General features: G+C 25.8%; 6 protein-coding genes across 8 annotated transcripts; all 6 read left to right on the top strand.

Annotated features, from left to right (window-relative positions):
* Positions 1–189: 189 nt before the first annotated feature.
* LOC126857783 (odorant receptor 94a-like) lies at positions 190–2,179 on the top strand. Its single transcript, XM_050607503.1, has 5 exons — positions 190–413; positions 788–1,123; positions 1,534–1,735; positions 1,848–2,003; positions 2,132–2,179. The coding sequence occupies exons 1-5, from the start codon at positions 190–192 to the stop codon at positions 2,177–2,179; spliced, it is 966 nt and encodes a 321-aa protein (XP_050463460.1).
* A 1,289-nt stretch (positions 2,180–3,468) lies between these two features.
* Positions 3,469–6,105, top strand: LOC126857782 (odorant receptor 49b-like). Its single transcript, XM_050607502.1, is given in 6 exon segments — positions 3,469–3,830; positions 4,248–4,386; positions 4,388–4,584; positions 5,229–5,430; positions 5,799–5,957; positions 6,043–6,105. Coding segments are annotated over 6 exon segments (1,122 nt in total).
* A 1,546-nt stretch (positions 6,106–7,651) lies between these two features.
* LOC126857701 (uncharacterized) lies at positions 7,652–8,572 on the top strand. Its single transcript, XM_050607371.1, has 2 exons — positions 7,652–8,061; positions 8,239–8,572. The coding sequence occupies exons 1-2, from the start codon at positions 7,652–7,654 to the stop codon at positions 8,570–8,572; spliced, it is 744 nt and encodes a 247-aa protein (XP_050463328.1).
* Positions 8,573–9,000: 428 nt separating this feature from the next.
* Positions 9,001–9,979, top strand: LOC126857781 (odorant receptor Or2-like). Its single transcript, XM_050607501.1, has 4 exons — positions 9,001–9,005; positions 9,292–9,496; positions 9,696–9,851; positions 9,923–9,979. Exons 1-4 carry the CDS (start codon positions 9,001–9,003, stop codon positions 9,977–9,979), a joined length of 423 nt encoding a protein of 140 aa, XP_050463458.1.
* Positions 9,980–13,469: 3,490 nt separating this feature from the next.
* On the top strand, positions 13,470–19,012 carry LOC126857780 (odorant receptor 46a-like). Its single transcript, XM_050607500.1, has 10 exons — positions 13,470–13,751; positions 13,988–14,198; positions 14,457–14,612; positions 14,687–14,726; positions 14,801–14,804; positions 16,672–17,043; positions 17,397–17,732; positions 18,328–18,529; positions 18,711–18,866; positions 18,956–19,012. The coding sequence occupies exons 1-10, from the start codon at positions 13,486–13,488 to the stop codon at positions 19,010–19,012; spliced, it is 1,800 nt and encodes a 599-aa protein (XP_050463457.1). The 5' UTR covers positions 13,470–13,485.
* A 927-nt stretch (positions 19,013–19,939) lies between these two features.
* LOC126857699 (uncharacterized) lies at positions 19,940–22,736 on the top strand. Of its 3 annotated transcripts, none has more exons than XM_050607370.1 (4): positions 19,940–20,317; positions 21,016–21,148; positions 21,411–21,746; positions 22,388–22,592. In XM_050607370.1, exons 2-4 carry the CDS (start codon positions 21,033–21,035, stop codon positions 22,473–22,475), a joined length of 540 nt encoding a protein of 179 aa, XP_050463327.1. In that variant the 5' UTR covers positions 19,940–20,317; positions 21,016–21,032; the 3' UTR covers positions 22,476–22,592. The 3 variants fall into 3 exon arrangements, 2 of the variants coding, with proteins under 2 accessions (XP_050463327.1, XP_050463326.1); XR_007688537.1 differs by lacking the exon at positions 19,940–20,317 and adding an exon at positions 22,629–22,736 and having other exon boundaries at positions 20,787–21,148; positions 22,388–22,546; XM_050607369.1 differs by lacking the exon at positions 19,940–20,317 and having other exon boundaries at positions 20,787–21,148.
* The last annotated feature ends 120 nt before the right edge of the window (positions 22,737–22,856 follow it).

Below are 22,856 nucleotides of genomic sequence, written 5' to 3'. Positions count from 1 at the left end.
ATTGGATGCGAGTGTGTCTCTAAATATCTGTAAATTAAATTAGAATTGAAAATGCAAGTTCTGAAATTGACATGTACAATTGTCATAATCGCTGGATGTTTTCGACCACTATCCTGGAAATCTTTGTTTAAACGAACAGTTTACAACATTTACAGACTATACGTAATTAGTATGCTATTTCTTTTTTCAATGTCGCAGTTTATAGACATTGTTCTGAACGTTGATAATGCTGACGCTTTTACTGATAATTTAAATATGATGTTAACGACATCTGCTGCATGCTATAAAATATTTGTCATGTGGTTCAATTATGAGAGAATTTCAACTTTAATTAATTATCTTATTAAAGAACCGTTCAAGCCATTAGATCCAGGTGAGATGGAAATTCGACAGCGATTTGACAGAATAATACGGTAAATATATCTTATATTTAAATTCTTATTTAAAAAACATATTTAGGTATTTCAGTTTTTGTTTTAATTACAAATGTATTCTTAAAAAATACATTCAAGATTATAGCTTGATGTTTTTTCAATATTTGTCTTATCAATTAAATATATTTTATATTTTAAAATATAAAGGAAATTATAAATATATGTATATTTTAAATAACAAACATATAAACTATGTCTTCTTTAGTTTATTATAAAATAAAGTTTAATTGACGCTATTGTGTTAATAATACATATTATCTATTTTATAAGTAAGAAAAATTATGTTGAAAAATTCATATCAAAGTTCCTATTAAAAATAACACTAATATAACAATCTTTTTTCAATTTTTTAGAAATAATACGTTACGTTACACACTCTTGATCGAAACGACGTGCTCGTTCATCGCTTTAACATCATTGTTAACTGACTTTAGACATAGAAGGTTAACGTATAGGGAATGGGTACCGTATGATTATTCGTCTTTCTTGACATTTTGTTTTACATACGCTCAGCAAATGTCAACTACTTTCCACGTCGCCACCGTGAATGTCGCTTGCGATTCCCTTATATGCAGTTTCTTAATGCATGTTTGTTGCCAAATCGCGATCTTAGAATATCGCTTGAAGAAGCTTACGAGAAATCAAATTACTCTGGGCTATTGCGTACGCCATCACGATTTGATTTATGAGTTAGTTATCACATTAAAAAATTATTTGTCAGCTAGTATTGTTATTAAATGTGAATTATTGAATAATACTATGATAAAAGTTATATTTTCTTCTTTAACTTATGTAATTTTTGTGCCGCAATTATGAAGAAAAAAATATATATAAAGTTTCATGTGTAACAAAGCATAACTAGATATAAATTTTTTTAAATACGCATTATTGACTTTTATCATTATTTCATTTATTATATTTTATTAGCGTTTTATTAATGCGTTAATTTTTTTTCCTTAATCTGTTAGATATTTTATAATCTTGTTTATAATTTGGAAAATTGCAACAAATAATAATAATTAATAGGTGAATTTTTTTTAATTAAAAATTTTAATCATAAAAATAATAATGGCATTCTAAAAGCGAAAATGAATTACAGGTTTGCGCGTTTGGTGAATACAAGATTTACACATATAATTGGATTTCAGTTTACGGCGAGCATGATGGTAATTTGCTCCAATTTGTATCAACTGACCAAGTCGCCTTTGGACGCAGACCATATTCCATTAGTTATGTACACAACCTGCATGTTGACGCAGATATTTATCTATTGCTGGTTTGGAAATAAAGTCAAAACAGAGGTACATATATCAAGTAAAATAAGAATTGTTAAATATTATAAATAAAATGTTGTATTATATATATATATATATATATATATATATATATATATATATATATATATTACTACAGAGTATTCAACTCACGGATAAAATATTTCAAATAAATTGGCCAATCTTGAATAATAATGTTAAAAAAAGCCTTTTGATAATGATGAAACGTTCGACAATACCTATCGAAATTTGTACCGCATATATCATTACTTTGAATTTGGAATCCTTCGTAGGGGTTAGTATGTAATTGACTTATATAATTTATATAATTTCAATAATTTCAATAATTTATATAATTTATTAATTTATTTATAAATATAAGCGTATTTTTAATGGTCACAAAAATATTTTTTATCATTTCAGTTGCTTAAAACATCGTATTCTGCTTGTAATTTATTGATACAAGCATAATAAGAAGAATAAAAGTAGAAATACAAATAAAATAAAAAAAATTTTTATTTAGTAATGCATAATTAGAAAAAGAATTGTAATGTTTCAGTAATAATAACCAAAAACATATTGTTAATAGTCCTAATGTGTTCAATGTACATATATATATATATATATATATATATATATATATATATATATTTATTTATTAATATATATGTATATAATAATAGTAAAATATATATACATATATATATGTATGTATATTTTTTAACAATTATTTATCTTATAAAGGTATATATTTTTATATATATATATATATTAAGTTTAATATTAAAAAAAGCAATTGCCAACATATAATATATATTCTGACGTTAGATTTCTCTGATACAAAGCGTAAAATATTTCGAAAAGTATATTCATGATTTTACTTTAATACTTTCATAAGCAGAATGATTAAAAGTTTTGTGGAAAAAAGAAGTCATATAATACTATTTTTATTTAAAAAAATGCATCTATTTTAATTTTGTTACTGCATATGCATTTTGTAATGTAATGTCAAAAAAAGTTAAAAATTATTATGTCTCTCTTTCTTTTACTATTCTTCTATCTACTTGACAATAATTTATAAGTATACGTATACGTTACGATTTTTCATCTTGCTTGTGTTACGTAAACATCAATATTGAATAATGTCTTTCTAGGTCTTCTAGTCTTCAGCAATAATAAGTAAAATATTTTATCGTTGATATATAAAAGTAGACATACGTCAAGAACTTATGAAAAGCATCTCATATTTTATTGATCAATCTGTGGAAATTTTATTATTTTCTCTCTCTCTCTCTCTCTCTCTCTCTTTATTGTTTCATATTATTCTCGATTTGAGTGTCGAATATAACATATGATATTACATTTTCCGTATATAATAAAAATTGCATGCATACTATAGGCCTCTTATTGTTAGCTAATTTGCATAACAATTGGATTGGAGACAATTACTAAATAGGTATATCACATAAAGATAGAGATATTAAATATGTAGAAGAGAAAAGAGGAAATATCGTCAACGAAAAATACTTTCGAAAAGCCTTCTTGTAGAATTGTCACAAGTCTATAGACAATTCTAAGTGCATTTTCTCTTGTAAAATAATGTTATTTAATCTTATTTTCCGTATGATAAAAATTCTATCAAGTAAAGTAATCTCGAGAACAGTAAATATTCTTTAAAATTTTGTTAAAATTATTTAAACAGTACAAAAATTTATTAACCAACGCAATTGTATGTATTTTTTCTTTAATTAAACAAAAAAATGCATGTTCTAAACTTGACATTTTTTATTGTTACGTTTGTGGGATGCTTTCGACCGCTATCGTGGACATCATTGTTTAAACGTGCTGTTTACAATCTCTACAGATTATTTATAATTATCATTTTATATACTTTTGCATTTTTACAATTTATGGATATCGTTCTGAACGTTGACAATCCCGATGACTTCACTAACAATCTGTATATGATGTTAAATGTATCCGTTTCGGGATACAAGTTATTGATCATGTGGATTAACTATACGAACGTTGCAACATTAATCAACAAACTTAACGAAGAGCCATTTAAACCAATGGATTCAGGCGAACTGGAAATTCGTCGGAAATTTGATAAATTAATACGGTCTGATCTTAATTTAATATAATATTTAAATTTTTCTTTAGTAGTAATTGCTTTTAAATCTGTATATTTTAATTAAGTTGCAAGTAATTAAATATTTTTAAAAAAATATTTTGATTATTTAATTTTATGTGTATAATGTGTCTTTTAATTTTATCGACTGAGATTTTTAAAATCCTACGTAAATGTGTAATCGTAAATAGAAACTTTTGAATTGTTTTATAAAAGGCATAATTAAATGGCATAATTAAATGGTCATTCAATTTATAAATAAATAAGTTAAATATTAACAAAAAAATTTTAATCAATAGTTGTATTATCAAACATTAAAAATCTTTTATAAAGAAAAGAGATATATAAAAAGAATGCTTTATATCAAAGCTTATTTAGAAATAATAAAAATATTTGATCATATTTTAGGATGAACACGTTACGTTATACGATCTTAATCGAGACATCATGGTCATGTTCCGGCTTGACGTCATTGCTCGCCGATTTTAGGCATAGAAGATTAACATATAGAGAATGGGTACCATACGATTATTCGTCTTACATGGTATTTTTGTGTTACGTATGCTCATCAATTTCTAAGTACATTCTATTACGCTACTGTGAATGTCGCTTGCGATACTCTCATATGCGGCCTGTTAATGCACGTATGCTGCCAAATCGAGATCTTGGAGTATCGCATAAAAAAACTCGTGAACAAGCAAGATACTCTGGGCTACTGTATACGTCATCACAACAGTATTTTTGAGTTAGTTATTCTAATAATAACTATTGAAAAAAACATTTATTTTACCCAAATTTTTATGATATATGCTATGATATATACAAGATGTCCGACAAGTAAGATCATCCGAAGGATGCAGATAGATTGGGTCAAACTGAAAAAAAAAAATCCGGTATCATTTTTTTTCTTCTATAAATTAGCTTAATAAAGAAGTTATTATTAAGTAAAATCTGGCTAATCAGCGATCGGCTAAAGTTCGGCGATGATTAACCGGACTTTATTCAATAATAATTTCTTTATTAAGCGTTACACAAAGAAAAAACGATTCAGAACTTTTCGATTCAGTTTGACCCAATCTGCCTCCCTTTCGGTTGGTTATTTACTTGTCAGACACCCTATATATTTGATTCTTGTGTCTTAGGGATGGAGAACAGTGGTATAAGATAAATCTTGTTTCTGTAATTATAAAAAAATAAAATTTAAAATTGTCTTTCTTTTTCTAAATCAAAATAAATCAAGTTCCTTCAATTTATAACATATTATTTATTATTACTGACTTGTATACTACTGTTCTGTTAAATAATTTTCTTTTATATGACAAAACGCGCGTGCTTTTCGGTTCAATATGCAACTATTATGACATTAAAAGAATAAAAATTTGATTGTAGTTTTGCGAGTTTAATAAATGAAAGATTCTCGCAAATAATCGGATTCCAATTTATAACGAGTACATTGATAATATTTTCCAATTTGTTTCAACTGAGCAAGTCGTCAATGAGCGCAGACAATGTTGCGTTAATCCTATATACATGCTGCATGTTGACACAAATATTTATTTATTGCTGGTTTGGAAACCAAGTCAAATCAAAGGTATATATATATATATATATATATATATATATATATACTAATAAAATTGATTATTTTATAATCTTTTGCATAAAAATACGAGAAATCTTAATGAAACATCTTATCATAATGTTTTAATATTTTCATGATTAAGTGCATCCATTATTAAGTGCATCATAAATAAACAGATAATAAATGGCATTACAGGTCTAATGTAAATATTTCATAATATATAATTTAAATATTTAATAATATTTAATAATATATAATTTAAATATTTAATATTATTTAATAATATTTAATAATATATATTTAATAATATTTAAGAATATATTTTACACAATCATAATGCACACAAGAAAGAGAAAAAATTGCATATTAATTTATAGAGCGTTCAACTAGCGGATAGTGTTTTTCAAGTGGAATGGCCAATGCTAAGTAATAGCCTTAAAAAGGATCTTCTTATAATTATGAAACGCGCGATAACCCTACCTATTGAGTTTACTACTGCACATATCATTAGCTTGAATTTAGACTCTTTTGTAGCGGTTAGTATAGAAAATTCTATCATATTATGTATTTACAGTTGACTAATGAAATCTCACCTGTCTTTATCACATTTTATTATTCTAGTTGCTTAAAACATCATACTCTGCTTATAATTTATTAGTACAAGTACAAGAAGAAGAAGAATAATATACATGATTCCTTCATTATCTTGGAGTTGATGTTTTTGTAAATTAATAATTTGTAAGCAAGAGTAATAAACAGATTATCGATAACAATTTTAATATCTATTAAGCCTTTATATAATAATTATCTGCTAATATAATAAATTCTTAGTATTATTTTATGATGATGCTTTTATTAGACACATAGTAATTTGTTAACAAAAGCAATAATATGCAAAAAGTACGATTTATATAAAGATTCAATGTTTATTCATAAATAATAGTTAAAAAAAATAAAAATAATATTCTAAAAAAAGATAAAAATATATTTTTATCATGCATTACAAAAAGATTATTAAAAAAATGTTAATAGTTTCAATTTTAGGTGCTCTGCTCTAATTTTTATTTTAATACACATATAAAAAAAAAACTGATAATGCCTCAATATTGAATGTCTCGCATGAAATTATATACATACATATACTTGCTTGATTGCGTAAACCTATAGTATAAAAAGACAATATTCAACTTTTTACGAGTGGCAGATCCAAGAATTAATATGTGCACTCTAATAACATTCCAATATTATAGATACGACAAAAGAAAATAATGGCAGCAGCTTATAACCGAGTCTATGGACTAGCTATGTATTAAGGTTTTATACAGATATACACTACAGTCGTTAACATTTGAGAAATATATTTTTTCGTACGTCCGTAGCATGGCTGCGAAACATTGTCAATGAATAAGATATTTTATAAAAGGCATATAAGACAATAGAATTGGATGTAAGTATCTTAGAAATAATTCGAGACTACTGATCTATTAATGGCCATTTCAAGAATTTATTTTCTGTATACTTAACTATACACCAAGTTTCTCTTCTTTTTTCTTATTCCATTCTTCTCAGTGAAAATAACGATACATTACTTATTACATTTTGTAATAAAAGTTTTATTTTGAAAGAATATTACTTCTCGATTCATCAGAATATTATTTTACGAGAAATATGATTGCAAAGCTATCGTGATAGCAACAAAGATTCTTTATACAAAGAGAGGAGAATTGAACAAATAATATTATTAATATCAAGTCGGGAAACTTAGTCGGGAAAGATAGACATCAATAGATTGTTTCCTCGTTACATCATTCAATTTGTCACAGAAAACATCTAACCAAATTTTTCAAAGTATTCAGCGGACTATTCGAATTGATCGGAATATTTTCGTAAGTTTAATGTATAGAAAAAGAGTGAAACATTTTTAATGTATATTATAATAGAAATAATATATAACGCACGTCTCTCGATATTTTTTTCATTATTCTCATTATTAGTAAGTAACTAGCTTTGTACTTAACTATTAATTTATGGGGGTAAGAAATTAATTGCGAATTATTTATAAAAATAAAAAATAAAAAATTATAAAAATAAACAATTATAAAAATATTTCTTATAACTACTAATATCGTAATCATTATACATATTTTCTTCCATCTGTCATCGGTACATTATCATATAATAATCAAAATTTATAATAAATAAGTCAATATTTCAATCGACACAGTTATTGATGTTGGGCAAATGGATGTTGGGAAGTAATGTTGGGAGGAAAAACGAAATGCCTGTGTTGAAATTTTCGCTCACGGTTTTAGCGGTCGCAGGATGCTGGCGACCAACATCGTGGACGTCGCTGTTTAGAAACATAATGTATAACGCTTACACATTATTAGTAGTTCTAACACTATCCACATTTGCGATCACTCAATTTATGGAGCTCTTATTGAACATCGACGACGCTGACACATTCGGCGACGCCTTGTTCAATGTTATTATTTCGCTTCTGGCGTCTTACAAGACGATTGTTCTACGAAAAAATCATGAGAGTATTATAATGATAATTAATAACCTTACCGAAACGCCATTCAAACCGTTGGATGTAAACGAAAATATGATTCGAGAGAAATTTGACAAGAGAATAACGTAAGTATCGTGCTTAATATTTTATTAAAAACTGTTTATAATTAAATTAAAACACATGTAATTAAATAATTGCATGCGTATATTATAAACAATGTAATTTATCTCTTCAAAAAAAAAAAAAAAAATGTTTAACAATAATTTGTAAAACAAGGAAATTTCATAATCCTGATTTTATAGGAATAATGCGTTATATTATCTAGTCCTTGTCCTTATAAGCGCTTTATATATGATTTTACTTTCGTTATTCACGGATTTCAAGAATGGAACGTTAATGTATAAAGCATGGATACCGTTTGACTATTCAATCTCCGCGCTATTCTATCTCGCATATGTTCATCAGATAATGACTTTAATATTTATCGGTCTCGTACATCCCACATGTGACACTTTCATTTGCGGATTGTTATTACATATTTGCTGTCAAATCGAGATTTTAGAATACCGCCTGTCAAACATCGCTCAAGGAAGCTTGCGCGATTGCGTACGTCATCATATACGTATATATGAGTAAGTCCTTTTAATAAGTAAGTCTAGTGTGCTATCTATACACACGCATACGTCTTTGAGATTTATATACATTTTATTGGATTTTCTCGTTGATTCAATGGAAATTAAAAAAAAAATTGTTATTTATCAATGAGAAAAAGAAAGAAGCCAAAATAATTTTGTTTTAGATTTTTTGTTTTAGAATTAATTAACATTCATATATGCAATATTGAAATGGAATAATTTAATTTGAAGCATTTTTCCGTGTAATTTTTTCTCATTTTTTTCAGATATATGCTTCAAAGACATATGTTATCTTATATCTTTTATTGTTTATAAACAATTTTATCGTTTATAAACAACAGAAAAAAAGATTCTATAGTTAAGCAATTTTATTGTTCTTTGGGCTACGTATTTATTTAAATTTTTTTAGAAAACACAAAAATACCAATAATGTTGCATTGTAAAAACAATATATTAATTTTTAATATTATATTTATAATTAAAAATTTTATATTAAAAATGAATGTTTAAGCTATCTTATTATTTTCTATATAAAAGCGTAAAATATCCTCGCATTAATCTTTAAAAATCATAAAATCTATTAAAATATTTCTCAAGCCAAAAGAAATAAATTTCTCATCGTTCCATTTGTTCAAATATATTAAATCCGTCACAATTTATATTGATTAAATGTCTTGAAAAATCGATATAATAAATTAAAAATATTCTGTTTAATTTTAGGTACTCATATCTGGTGAATGAGAAGTTTGCCAGAATAGTTCCTAGTGAGTTTATAATGATCACGGTAGTAATGTGCTACAGTTTGATTCATATGGCTTTGACGTCGTCCACTATCACTTTTTATGTACAAAATGCCATGGTTATAGCTTGCACATTGGCACCAATTTTTTACTACTGTTGGTTTGGCAATGAAGTCAAGCTAAAGGTAATTTGTAACTAATTTTAATTTTGTAGCCAATAATCACAGTTTACGTGGAAAGAAGTATATAAAAAATGTTATATTATCATCTTTCTCTCTCTCTCTCTCTCTCTCTCTCTCTCTCTCTTTCACTCCCTCTCTTTTTATTGTCATGTATACATGTATATAAAATACATAGAGAATTTGATTACGCTTTTATTTACAGAGTTTGCAATTGTCGGATAATGTTTATAATATAGAATGGACAATACTTAACAACAACGTGAAGAAAGGTCTCTTAATGATCATGAATCGTGCGAGGATACCAATCGAATTTACTAGCGCAAACATTCTATCAATGAATCTCGAATCATTCGTGATGGTTTGTATGAGAAAACTATTTTTCATATAATAATTTATTTTAATTTATTTATTAATTATATAATTATTTAGGTGCTCAAGACATCATATTCGCTTTTTAATGTATTGGTAAATTCGCAGAAACAGTAATATGTAAAACAAAATTAGAAATTGTTATTTATATTTAATCTGTTACATTCATATAATTGAAAGAGAGAGAGAGAGAGAGAGAGAGACATAAAAAATAACGATAGTTAATTAATTACTACCAATAAGACATTATTGAGAAAATATATCACAAAGTTGTTAAGATATGTTAACTAAAAAGTTAACTAAAAAGTTAAAAGTTGAAACACTTAAGCTAGAATATAAAATTATAGAGAATGTAAATGTGACAACGTAAGAATATATAAATAGAATTATTGCAGATATTTTTGCTGCATTTTCATATTTTCTCTCATATATAATTTTGATCAATATATTAGTTATCTATTCTTTAATAATATTATATTACGAAAAAATATCATATATAATTAATTTAATACAGCGGTTAATATTTTTATCTAATATGAACTTACGCGTTACATTTTCGACGTATCTGACACTTTTCAAAGAAAGATTTAATATTTCTACGTAATGTTGAATTATTTTTATCATTTTGACTTTTAAAAAGAATTTTTAGGCAGGAATTATCAACTTAAATATATATGCAAATATGAATAAAATAGATGAACAAATCAAAATATTATTGCGCAATAGAGACGCCATTGTAATAAAGTATCTCTAGTGTCTCTACATTTCAATAATAATGCAAACATTTTATATGAAAAAAAAAAGATTAGTCAAGAATCGTCAAAAAATGGATATTGAGTGGTTACACATATCTTTAAATAAGATATCTCCAACTTTCATCATGCAATAATAATTTAGTCAGATATTATGATATATAATCGTTCGAGCAAGGTGACGGAAAAATTTCCGTAAGTTTAATATATGTTAAATTAAAAAAACAGGTATTTAAAAACAATGTTATAATGTGTTTGATTCTTTTTATTCACAGACATCAAGAGTAACGTTTTGTTGAAGATGGACTACTTAATCTCAATAAAAAATCTCAGGATATTTTATATCACGTATATATATTTTACATTACTTACCAGCTGATAGATACCATTATTCATTCTCTCCGTTTTTCTTGTTGATTGCTTCATTTTAGGTACTGTTGCACGTTTTTACTTTCAGATTGACATCCCGGGTGTTGGTTATTCGAGATCGCTAGTAATATGAAAATAAATAGAATTGCATAATTATAATTTACATAATTAAAATTTGCATATATATTTTTTCATATATATATTTCATATATATATATATATATATATATATATATATATATATATATTTATATTTATATATATTTTGCATATATATATTCCTTCTTAATACTTTTTTTTTGTATCATTGCCAGTGAAGATATTAAAACGTCATGATTAGATTATAAAATTAGTTTTATCCCGTTATTTTAATTTTTAAATGACGTATTGCAACTGGCGCGCACTAAGGGTATATTAATACTTACGTTTCTCTTTATTTAGGTCAACGATAATCTTCACAATATTCTTTTAATTTTTATAATAATCATTTAAGGAAAGAGACGATGTGTTTAAAAGCTAGTATAGCCAGCGACTTCTACAAACTCAGCGTTTGTGTTCAACCGACAATCACGAATAGAATCGATATGCAAAGCATAGTATGCGATAGCATGTCATTTAGATTGCGATCCGATATTTACTGTGAATATCGGAATGCAACTATAGTGAATAGCGAAAGTAATAAATAAAACATTTTCAAGTCAACAACTCATTTCTTTGTGAATATTTTATGAGAACAAGTTCAGCATAGATAATTTTCATATTGACGAAGTCACATCCACTCTGCTTTCCGCTTTATGAAAATATTATTCATCGCGTGAGAAAAATTGCTACTAAGCTTATCTACATATATATTGTCATGAAAAGAATATTCCGCATCGTTGCACAATCGATATGATAATGGTAATAATAGAGATGGATAAGAAGGGGTTCGATAGATAGCGCAGTTATCAAAAGATTGTATTATCAGGCTATATCTCAGTTGTGTCCCGCTTTCGAATAAAATTTGCTTCTTTTATTTAGTTTGCAATTATAAAATAATCGCATAAATTGTCCAAGATTTATTTGAACTATAATTATACGATAGTAATAAATTACTTTCGAAGACATTTGTGACAGATAAATGCAAAATTAAATGCAACGTTAAATAAACGTGGATGAGGAAATTTGTGATAAAAACCGTAAATACTTACAACAAATAATATAATCATATATTATATATTAGGATTTTTTAACATTAAAACTCGAATTATACAATTATATTGACCTAAAAATTTAATCTTTAATTAATCATTGTGCTTTACGAAACAAGGTCTTTAATTAATTTGATGATAATAATATTATAAATAAAATAAATAAAGGAAAAAATAAAATTAAAATTATTTTCTTAATGGGAATTATTTTACCAATATGTCTAATATATTAAACATACTAATAATTCATTTTTAAAATAATTTTTTTTTATTTTTTACATAACATTTGAATTAATAATAAATAGAAATGTAACACAAAAAATGATTTGTTTAGAGAAAATTAAATTAGAGAAAGCAAATGCAGGCGTTGAAATTCACACTTACTCTCTGCGCGATCAGTGGATGCTGGCAACCACTTTCGTGGACATCACCATCAAAACATATAATGTATAACGGTTACAGATTGTTATTAATCTGCTTAATAAGTGCATTTACAATATCACAATTTATGAATATTATATTAAACATTAATAACTCCGATGAAATCAGCGACAGCATATATATGACATTAACGGTATTCATTGCGACTTATAAATTAATTATTATGTGGAAAAATGATAACAATGTTATAGCAATAATCAATGCCATTGCGGAAAAACCTTTTAGTCCGTTGGAATCACAGGAAGTAATAATTCGACAAAAATATGAGAAAATGATAAAGTGAGTTATTTGTTCAAATTACGTGTATCGATTGTGATTCAATTAATTGTCGAATAATTATATTTTAGTTCTTTTATTACGTTTTATAATATTATAAAAATGGACATGATTTTTTAGACATTAGATATATATATGAAGTGTCCCATGCTACGTCACTTGCTAATGATTGTTGAAATTGCAGATTGTTAAAATCATTTAGAGAAATGTTTTTCAGCAAAATTGTCATCAATAATTTTATAGGAAATTAAAAAAAAGAGCTTTTCGCAAATTTTATAAAGTTAAAAAATTACCAACATCCTTCAGTTAATTTCAGATAGAGTTTATTTTAATTATTTTAATGGACTTTTAATTTTTGAAGCTTAGCTACAAGGATAAATAATAAGCATAAATTGGAAGCTTGCCAAAAATGATGATCTTCCTTGATATTTTCACTAAGTCATCTCCAAATGATTTCAGGAATCTGCCATTAGCAAATGGTGCGATGACTTTGGAACACTCTGTATAATAAGAAATATTTTGTAGGAAGTACGCATTCTCTTATTATCTCCTTGTGCAAATAACGGTTATATGCATAATTTTAAATTCTGTCTTCATGGATCTTCCGAAAGAAAACTTAACGTACAGAGCATGGCTACCATTCGATTATACGCTACCTTCTGTATTTTATCTCGTGTTCACTCACCAATTGATAGGCATGATGATCACTGCGGCCGTGAATGTTGCCTGCGACAGTTTGGTATCCGGATTCCTTCAGCAGATTTGCTGTCAATTAGAAATTCTGAAGTATCGTTTGACAAAAGTCTTACACGATCATCATATCTTGCGTGATTGTATACATCATCACAATCGTATATATGAGTTAGTTCCTAAAGCAATGTTATCTTAGCAGTTTCAATCAAATTAATATTATGTGTGTTTGTGTATGTTTTTTTTTTCATACACACAAAATTATTTCTTCTTAAAATATAATATATAAAAATTATTATATAAATCAGTGCTCAAGAAAAAAATTTTTATATAAAATATCTCAGATGAATAATAAATAATTTTAAAAATAATACACAAGAAAACTAAAATCTTTTGTCCAATTGTAGATATGCATATACAGTAAATCGCAGATTTAAGATGATAATTGCTCTCCAATTTGCAGTGAGCATGCTAGTGGTATGTGCTAATTTATACAAACTGGCTTCCATTACTGAATTGAAGATCAATGGAGGTCTTATTACATTGATATTGTATACGGCCTGTATGTTGTCGCAAATATTTATCTATTGTTGGTTTGGAAACGAACTCAAGTTAAAAGTATGTAATTTAATTTAACATTATGTATTTTATATTTATATATAATATTTTACAAATTATTAATTTTATACAATCCTAAACGTCAAAATTTAATATGTTAACTTTAAACTAAATTAAAAATATTATTTTTAAAAATAATAAAATTATATTTGTTTTGTAATTAATAAAAAAAATAACACAAATATAATTATAAAATTAATATTAATTGATAGCAAAATGTATTTTGTACAAAATATGCAATATTTTTTTTTTTTACAGAGCCTTACGGTAGCTGATGGCATATATAATATGGAGTGGCAAATGCTTAACAATAGTAGCCAAAAAGCTCTCTTATTAATTATGAGACGTTCAGTAATTCCAATTGAATTTAATAGTATAGTCATCATCACATTGAATCTTGATTCGTTTGTGTCTGTCAGTATCAATCAGTATGATTTTACTCTCTTAATTATTGTAAATATTTCAAATAATATTAAATGTTTTTATAGTTACTTAAAGCATCATACTCGGCTTACAATGTGCTTAAACGCACATCATAGAAACAAGATTGATAAATCAAACTGTTATTATTTATATATTTTGTTATTTACGGTGTAACATAGCAAGGTACATTAGAGTAAAAAAATAAATAATATGTAATAGCTTTATGTAACATGATGTTAAACGTATATTAAATAATAAATTTTTAACATCATAAAATATCAATTGATAAAACTAAAATATTTTATGCAGTCGTTTCCGCGCACGGTATCACATTTTTGAGTTAATTTTTAAATAATTATATTTTTAAATAATAATTTTTAAATAATTTTATTAAAATTGGATGTATGGTGCGCATGTGCATTGCAAAAATATTTGCGTGAACAATATGTATCCGTAAAAATTATAATTTATTTTCTAAATTCAATATTCTCTCTTTTTTTTCATTAATAAAGATAATCGAAACCGACTGTTTTATGTTAATGAATCAACCTATAGGCTCGTTTACTTTCCGAAAACGTTTTAAATTTTACGGCTACTCATCGAGAATAAACGCGAGATGAGAATAAGAGAAAATGAAAAAAAAAATAAATAAATAAAAATGAATAATTTCCAGCATCAAAACGTGAGTGATGTCAGATATCGGAAAGAAAGTGCACACAAGCATAGAAATAAATGCATAAACATTGATAAGAAAAGTTTGATTTGCTTTATATTATATTATAAGAGTTAAAATTGTTTTCCTTACCCGTAATATTTGATAAGAAGAAAAGAGAGCTCGAGAAAAACTGATTCTAAACAAAGTTCTAGCTATAATAATTCCTGGTATATCCCGACTTACTGTCAATATGAAATATAATGATAAAAATGTCCAAGCGAATATATAGACAACCAACATTGACTTCATCGAAGTAAATTACAGCTAATGATTCGTTACATTATACTAATGATTCTTAACATTAAATATATATCCGATAAAATTATGGGCAATACAGTAGATAATAAATATAATATCTTAATATATAGATATACGACGAGAAAGATGTATCAACGTTTCCTCATTGAATAATATAATAATCCATGTTAAGAAATTTATTTTCCCTTTTTTCTGTCTCATTGATTTCGTGAAAATATTATTACGTGAAGTAATTTTTGCAAGTTGTATAAATATTACAATAAGACAGATATTTAAACCACAAATAGACGAGTACGAGAATAATAATATCATTATCAGAAAATCACATCGTGAGTCTTTAGACATTTTCAGTGTTCTTTTCATTTCTGATGTTAACTTATCTATTGTCATTTAAGACGCGAGAAGGGAAAAGATAGATAATGTTTTTAAAAATTATACAATCAATTTAAATTAGCTTTCACAATAGAGAACTAAATTAAATATAAATAGTTTATGCAAGTGGATCAAAAATAAATGTAAGTATAATGTATATTATATGTTAAAAAATTTAACATTAAAATATACAACACTAAATAATAAAATGGTTTAGAAAATGCCATATATTCCACATACAATAATAAATGACATAAAGATGATAATTTTCCAACAGAAAAGCTTTTTAAAAATTTTTCTTATATAATGCCAAGTACAAATAATGTACAATTTTCACTATCATAATAAAAACATTTCATATAATTATAAGTTTAAATTAAATCAATAAATTTAAAACGAATAAATTTAAAAAGAATATATTTTGTGTTTTTTGTTCTTATATATATATTTGTGTGTGTAAGATACGGAAAATATATTTAAAACTAATCTGATAAAAGAATACTTTATTAAACGCATAAATATAATAGAATTTCTACTTTTATTAAAAGATTTTTTAATGCGTTTTAATAGATTTATATCATTTTCTGTATATAATTTCTATCTTTAAGGAAAAGATATTTGATGAGAATAAAATATAATTAATAAACATATAATATAATTAATAAACATATTAATAGCAATTATATAGGTAAAATTGCATTAAAGAACTTCTCAAATGCATGTGTTGAAATTTACACTTATAATCTGCGCGCTCGCCGGATGCTGGCAGCCGCTTTCATGGACATCATTGTTTAAGCATATAATTTACAAAGCTTACGCAACATTTCTGATCTCCTCATTATATGCATTTCTGATGTCCCAATTCGTGGACATTGTGCTAAATGTTGGTAATTCTGATGAATTTGTCAATGCCTTATATATGATGTTGACTGTGCTTGTAGCGGGCTATAAACAAGCTCATATGTGGATAGATCGCAAGAATATCATAGTGATAATAAATATTCTTACTAAAAAACCATTTGCGCCATATGAAACACACGAAGTGATAATTCAAGAAAAATTTGAAAAATTGACAACGTAAGTATATCTTGTTTTTCTTTTTTTTTTAGATTATGCATAAAGCATTATTATTATATTTTCTAAAAAACGGAATATTTTATTTTATGTTCTTCAATATTTTATAATAGCAATGCATTAATTTCTCTACATGAGATATATTACATTATGTGATAATTTTATAGAAATAACTAATTATATCTTACAAAATTTAATTCAAATTAAAAAAAAAAAATATTTCTACGCATATAAATAAAAAACTATTAAATAAAAAAATTATTATAAATAATAATCTGAGAGATACAATAAAAATATAACAAAAAATTAATTTTATAAAATACATAGCCGTAATAAATTCTTATTGTATTTTATAGGAACAATACACGGCGGTATTTAATCATTGTTACAATGTCAATCTTATCGATAATTTCGACATCTGTCTCTACAGATTTAATGAAAAGAAATCTGACGTATAAGGCTTGGTTGCCTTTTGACTATTCATCCTCAGCTACATACTTTTTTGTATATATTCATCAAACGATAGCCACGTCGACCTCGGGTATAGTTAATGTCGCTTGTGAAAGTTTAATTTGTGGATTTTTGCTACATATTTGTGGCCAGTTTGAAATTTTGGAGTATCGATTGTCAAAACTCTCACACGATCAAAACATTTTAGGCGACTGTGTTCGTCATCACAATCTTCTTTTCGAGTTAGTTTCTTAAATTATCTTGTCAAAATTGTTACAAAAATATTTGATCAGCACAAGTAATAATTTGTTTTACAAATGATAAAAATAATGAAACGCTCAATAAATAAAGAAGTACAAAATGTCGCAAATTTTCGCTCGTTTTTCTTTCCACTTGCGGATTCTTGAACCCTTATCAATCTTTAATAATAAATTTCAACGCTCAGATTAATTAGTTTTTACATAACAGTTGGAGAAATAGCAATAATTTCCAAAAACAAATAAAAAACGGAGGCAATTAGAAGATTTTTTAAAATTAAATATTAACATAAGTAAAGTTAGATTCCAAAGAAATTAGATAATGATGAGAATAGATTAATGCTTCGAATTAATTGAAGAATTCGTAACTATAAAACGTGCGAAAAAAATCTGCAATATTTTATATTTGTACGGAATTATTAAATCTAATAGTGCGTCCGCGCATGCAAATAAATTCAACAATTTATAAATAATAAAACAATAATAAATAATAAAACAATTTATAAATAATATCACAATTTATAAATAATATCACAATTTATTTGCGGGGATATCAATTCATTGTATCTTTTAATCACAGATATGCATATACAATAAACAATATATTTGCGAAAATAATTGCTATTCAGTTTGCGGTGAGCATGTTGGTAGTATGCTCAAATATGTATCGAATAGCTATGGCGACAGATTATTTCAGCCTCATTCCATTGATAATGTATACGAGTGCTATATTAATGCAAATTTTTATTTATTGCTGGTTTGGAAACGAAATCAAGTTAAAAGTATATATATGTTACTTAAATTGATCCCACTTAAATATTAAATATTATTAAAAAAAAAAAAATTAACTCATTAGATGACAATTAATAAAAGATGGTTAAAATTACTAAGAAAAATATGGCATTTTCTGCAAATAATATATATTATATAATAATTTATTGTGTTATATATTTTCATTTGTAGAGTCTTCAATTGGTGAATAACATTTATAATATGGAGTGGGTCGCACTTAGCAATAGCAACAAAAAAGCTCTGTTATTAATTATGAAGCGCGCAATGATTCCCATTCAATTTAGTAGTGCTCATATAGTTACGATGAATGTCGATTCATTTGTAGCTGTCAGTATTACTAAAGACGATACTAATTTTTTGTTACTGATTATTTAAATATTTTAAATAATATTATATATATTCATGTATTTTTACAGTTGCTTAAGATGTCGTACTCGATTTTCAATTTGCTGCATCAAACGCAAGAAAAGTAACGTGTATAATAACGGAAATTATTACTGTTCACATTTGTTATGCCATCACATTCGACGGATGTTATGTGCAAAATTAAATGCAGAAATAAATATATTAATCTCTCTCTTTCTCTCTTATTTTAATATGACTAAATAATTTTTTTAATATCTATAAAACTTTTGAAAGATTTTTTTACTAATTATTTAAATTTAAAAATTGCAACGCATAAGAACAAGTTTGACAATATATAAGAACGTCAACGCGAATATGAGCCATTGAGCATAAGCGTTCATGTTATAAAGTTTTACAAACAAAACAATATTATTTTTACATTTTTAAATTTTCTTTTATTTCTTTAATATTTTTCTATCGCGTAACAAACATACTTTGTGCTAAAATTATTAATTTTTTATTTAAGTATTTTGGACAGCTATTGTATTGTATTGTAATGTCGAACACAGTAATAATTATTAGTAGTGATATAATAAAAAAGGCGCACATACACATATATATAAATAAATATATCGATAAAAAAAATTTGAATTGCATTATATATGATTTTAGTATGACGTTTTTTGAAACACATTAATATTAAGAGTTAGAATTTTTCCTTAACCTGTTTATGTCCAATGAGAAACAAGATAAGAATTGATACTATAATCGAAGGAATATTTGTAATATGTTATTATATTCCGACATATGCCAGTACATATATATGATATAATCATAAAAATATTGTTGTATCCAGCGAATATATGAGCTAGTATTAAGGTTCCATAAGCTAATGATTCGTTATTTAACATTAAAAGAATATATTCGACGAAATTATGAACAATACAGTGGATAATAAATATAATATTTTGATGTACATATACAATGAGAAAGCTGTATCAGTATTTCTTATACAATAGACCAATGGTCTATTTCAAGAAATTTAATTTGTCGTATAACTCTTTTCTGTCTCATTGCCTTCATGAAAATAACGATACATTATGCAATTTTCTAATAAAACAGATATCTCGAAACAATTTCGCTTTGCGGTTCATGAAAATATTATTACACAAGGACTGTCTCGTAAGTTCGTCGATATGAGAATAAGAGAGAGAAAAAAATAGAGATAGACATAACTGGATGCGACGAGTAACATTATTATCAGAAAGCCATATTGCGCGGCTATAGACATTTTCAGAGTTTTTTTTCTCTTACGATATTAATAAATCCATCAACATTTAAGGCGTGAAGAGTTTAAACAAATGTTTCATAAAAATTATTAAATTAATTTAGTTTTAATAAAAAAACTGAATAAACGCAAGTAATTAGTGCAAGTGGGTAGAAAAGTTTTTGTAAGCCTAATGTGTATATTATATACGTTTAAAAATTAAATATTAAAAATATAATGTTAAACAATTAATTTTTGGGTAGATATCTGCTTCATATAATGTGAATAATATTTTCAAAAATAATATAAAAACATAAAATAATTTTTTCTTAATATAAATTTTATTTGCACTTTTACAATGTGCAAAATAAAGTAAAGTATATATTTATATTTATAAAAAATAAGTAAAATGTGTATACTTGAAACTTATCGAAGGAAAAAAGATATGATTAAACAAATAATAAGATAGTATCGTTTTATTATAAGCTTTTTCTCTTAACTCATTTTTTTCCGTAAATTAATTTTATTCCTTTAACATATAAATCTCTATTTTTGAAAGAAATATTTTAATCGTAAAATAATAATTAATGTAATTAATAAATAATAGCTATTAATAGGCAAAATTGCATTAGAGAATGCGCGTGCTGAAATTTACATTCCTAATTTGTGCATTTGCTGGATGCTGGCAACCATCTTCATGGACGTCATTATTTAAACATATAATATATAAAACTCACGCCATGTTTCTCTTCTCTGCATTATGTACATTTGCGATGTCGCAATTTATGAACATCATGTTTAATGTTGATAATTCTGATGATTTCACCGATTCTTTATATATGATGCTGACCGTATTCGTCGCAGGCTATAAACAAGTTTATATGTGGATAGATCGAAAGAAAATCATGGACGTAATCAACGTTCTTACCGAGAAACCTTTTGTAATATGTGAAACACGCGAAGCAATGATTCAACAAAAATTTGAAAAGATGGTAGAGTACGTATCATTATATCATTTTAAGTTTGCGTCAGTCAAATTATGTAATATCAAGTAAAGTGCATTAGTCATTTTTTGATCATTAACTTTTTAAAATATATTTACATTTATATGCTCGTATACTTTTACACGATAATTTTATATAAATAGTATCTCACGTGTATAATAAATATTCAAAAAGAGAAGAGAAGAGAAAGAAAGAAAGAAATACCAATAATTAAATCTTACAAGAAAATAAATTAAAATAATCTTTATTTTATAGGAATAATATGTTACGATATTTGTTTCTCGTCCTGATGGCCATCATATCGATAGTTTTGACGTCTGTTTTCACAGTGTTTACGAAAAGAAGCTTGACTTACAAAGCATGGATGCCGTTCGATTATTCATCATTTGCAGTATATTTTCCTGTGTACATTTATCAATTGATAGGCATGGCAACCTCGGGTATAGTAAATGTCGCTTGTGAGAGTGTAATTTGCGGACTAATGTTGTATATCTGCTGCCAGCTTGAAATTTTGGAGTATCGATTGACAAAATGCACGCATAGTCAACACGTCCTGCACGACTGTGTTCGTCATCATAATCATATTTTTGAGTTAGTTTCTTTAAGTATAATTTTATTATACTCTAAAAAATTTGAACTACGCACAAAACGAAATCGCGCCTTTATAACAATCGCTAATTGTTCGTTAAAAAATATTTAAAAAATAATAAGAACGATTATAATTTTATCTATAGATTTTTTAATCAAACTGATTCGTTTTTAAATGAAATAAGAAAAAAAAAAAACAAAAAGCTTATATATATTTTTGTCTTTAATATGTTAATAATGCGAACTTAATAATTTGCTGATCAATTTTGAGGCTACTCGCAGAGAAATCGATTAAAAATTGTTTATTCAATCGTAGATATGCGTACACGGTAAACGCAATGTTCTCGAAAATAATTGCTCTACAGTTTGCGGTGAGCATGTTGGTGCTATGCTCGAATTTATATCGAATAGCAACGACATCGAACTTTGTAGTCTTCGTTTCATTGATGATATATATGGGAGCTATATTGGCGCAAATTTTCATCTATTGTTGGTTCGGAAATGAAGTCAAGACAAAAGTATATAATTTATCTAAAATAAATTTTTAATACAATAACAAATATAAAAGAAAATTAAAAAAAGATTAAGATAAATTGATATTTTTTTTTACATTGTGCAATATTGCAAAATATCTTTATTTATAGAGTCTTCATTTGGCGAATAACATTTATAACAAAGTGGAATGGCCGACACTTAGCAATAACTGCAAGAAAGATCTTATACTCATTATGAAACGTTCAACGATCCCCATCGAATTTAGTAGCATGTACATACTGACATTAAATCTTGACTCATTTGTAGCAGTTCGTATCAATCAACATAAAATAAAAATTATTATTATCAATCACATACAAATTTTAAATAACTTTAAATAATTTCTTACAGTTGCTTAAATTGTCATACTCAGCTTTCAACTTGCTGCATCAAACTCAAGATTAGTAACATAATTAGATGTTATTAAATTGCTTTTACATTTAATTTGTTAAAATCGCATGCTTTAAAATATAAAAATTAATAGGTTAATTTTTTATTAATATTAATCAAAAATACTTTTTAAGATATAAATTTTACTAGAATTTTTTTTTTTAAATATAAGTTTTACTAGAAATTTTT

Source organism: Cataglyphis hispanica, chromosome 22 (assembly GCF_021464435.1).
Source record: "Cataglyphis hispanica isolate Lineage 1 chromosome 22, ULB_Chis1_1.0, whole genome shotgun sequence".
In the NCBI taxonomy this organism is placed as follows: Eukaryota; Metazoa; Arthropoda; class Insecta; order Hymenoptera; family Formicidae; genus Cataglyphis; species Cataglyphis hispanica.
Note: the sequence above shows the minus strand (reverse complement) of the source record. Positions and strands in the feature narration are given on the sequence as shown.

Coding starts and splice junctions, on each gene's coding strand:
- LOC126857701 (XM_050607371.1), top strand. CDS start 7,652: ATGTTGGGCAAATGGATGTTGGGAAGTAATGTTGGGAGGAAAAACGAA. Junction 8,062..8,238: donor AAATTTGACAAGAGAATAAC/GTAAGTATCGTG, acceptor CTGATTTTATAG/GAATAATGCGTTATATTATC.
- LOC126857781 (XM_050607501.1), top strand. Junction 9,497..9,695: donor GCAATGAAGTCAAGCTAAAG/GTAATTTGTAAC, acceptor TTTTATTTACAG/AGTTTGCAATTGTCGGATAA. Junction 9,852..9,922: donor ATCTCGAATCATTCGTGATG/GTTTGTATGAGA, acceptor ATAATTATTTAG/GTGCTCAAGACATCATATTC.
- LOC126857780 (XM_050607500.1), top strand. CDS start 13,486: ATGGATCTTCCGAAAGAAAACTTAACGTACAGAGCATGGCTACCATTC. Junction 13,752..13,987: donor CATCACAATCGTATATATGA/GTTAGTTCCTAA, acceptor GTCCAATTGTAG/ATATGCATATACAGTAAATC. Junction 14,199..14,456: donor GAAACGAACTCAAGTTAAAA/GTATGTAATTTA, acceptor TTTTTTTTACAG/AGCCTTACGGTAGCTGATGG.
- LOC126857783 (XM_050607503.1), top strand. CDS start 190: ATGTCGCAGTTTATAGACATTGTTCTGAACGTTGATAATGCTGACGCT. Junction 414..787: donor CGATTTGACAGAATAATACG/GTAAATATATCT, acceptor TCAATTTTTTAG/AAATAATACGTTACGTTACA. Junction 1,736..1,847: donor GAAATAAAGTCAAAACAGAG/GTACATATATCA, acceptor ATATTACTACAG/AGTATTCAACTCACGGATAA.
- LOC126857699 (XM_050607369.1), top strand. CDS start 20,787: ATGCGCGTGCTGAAATTTACATTCCTAATTTGTGCATTTGCTGGATGC. Junction 21,149..21,410: donor AAATTTGAAAAGATGGTAGA/GTACGTATCATT, acceptor TTTATTTTATAG/GAATAATATGTTACGATATT. Junction 21,747..22,387: donor CATCATAATCATATTTTTGA/GTTAGTTTCTTT, acceptor CTTTATTTATAG/AGTCTTCATTTGGCGAATAA.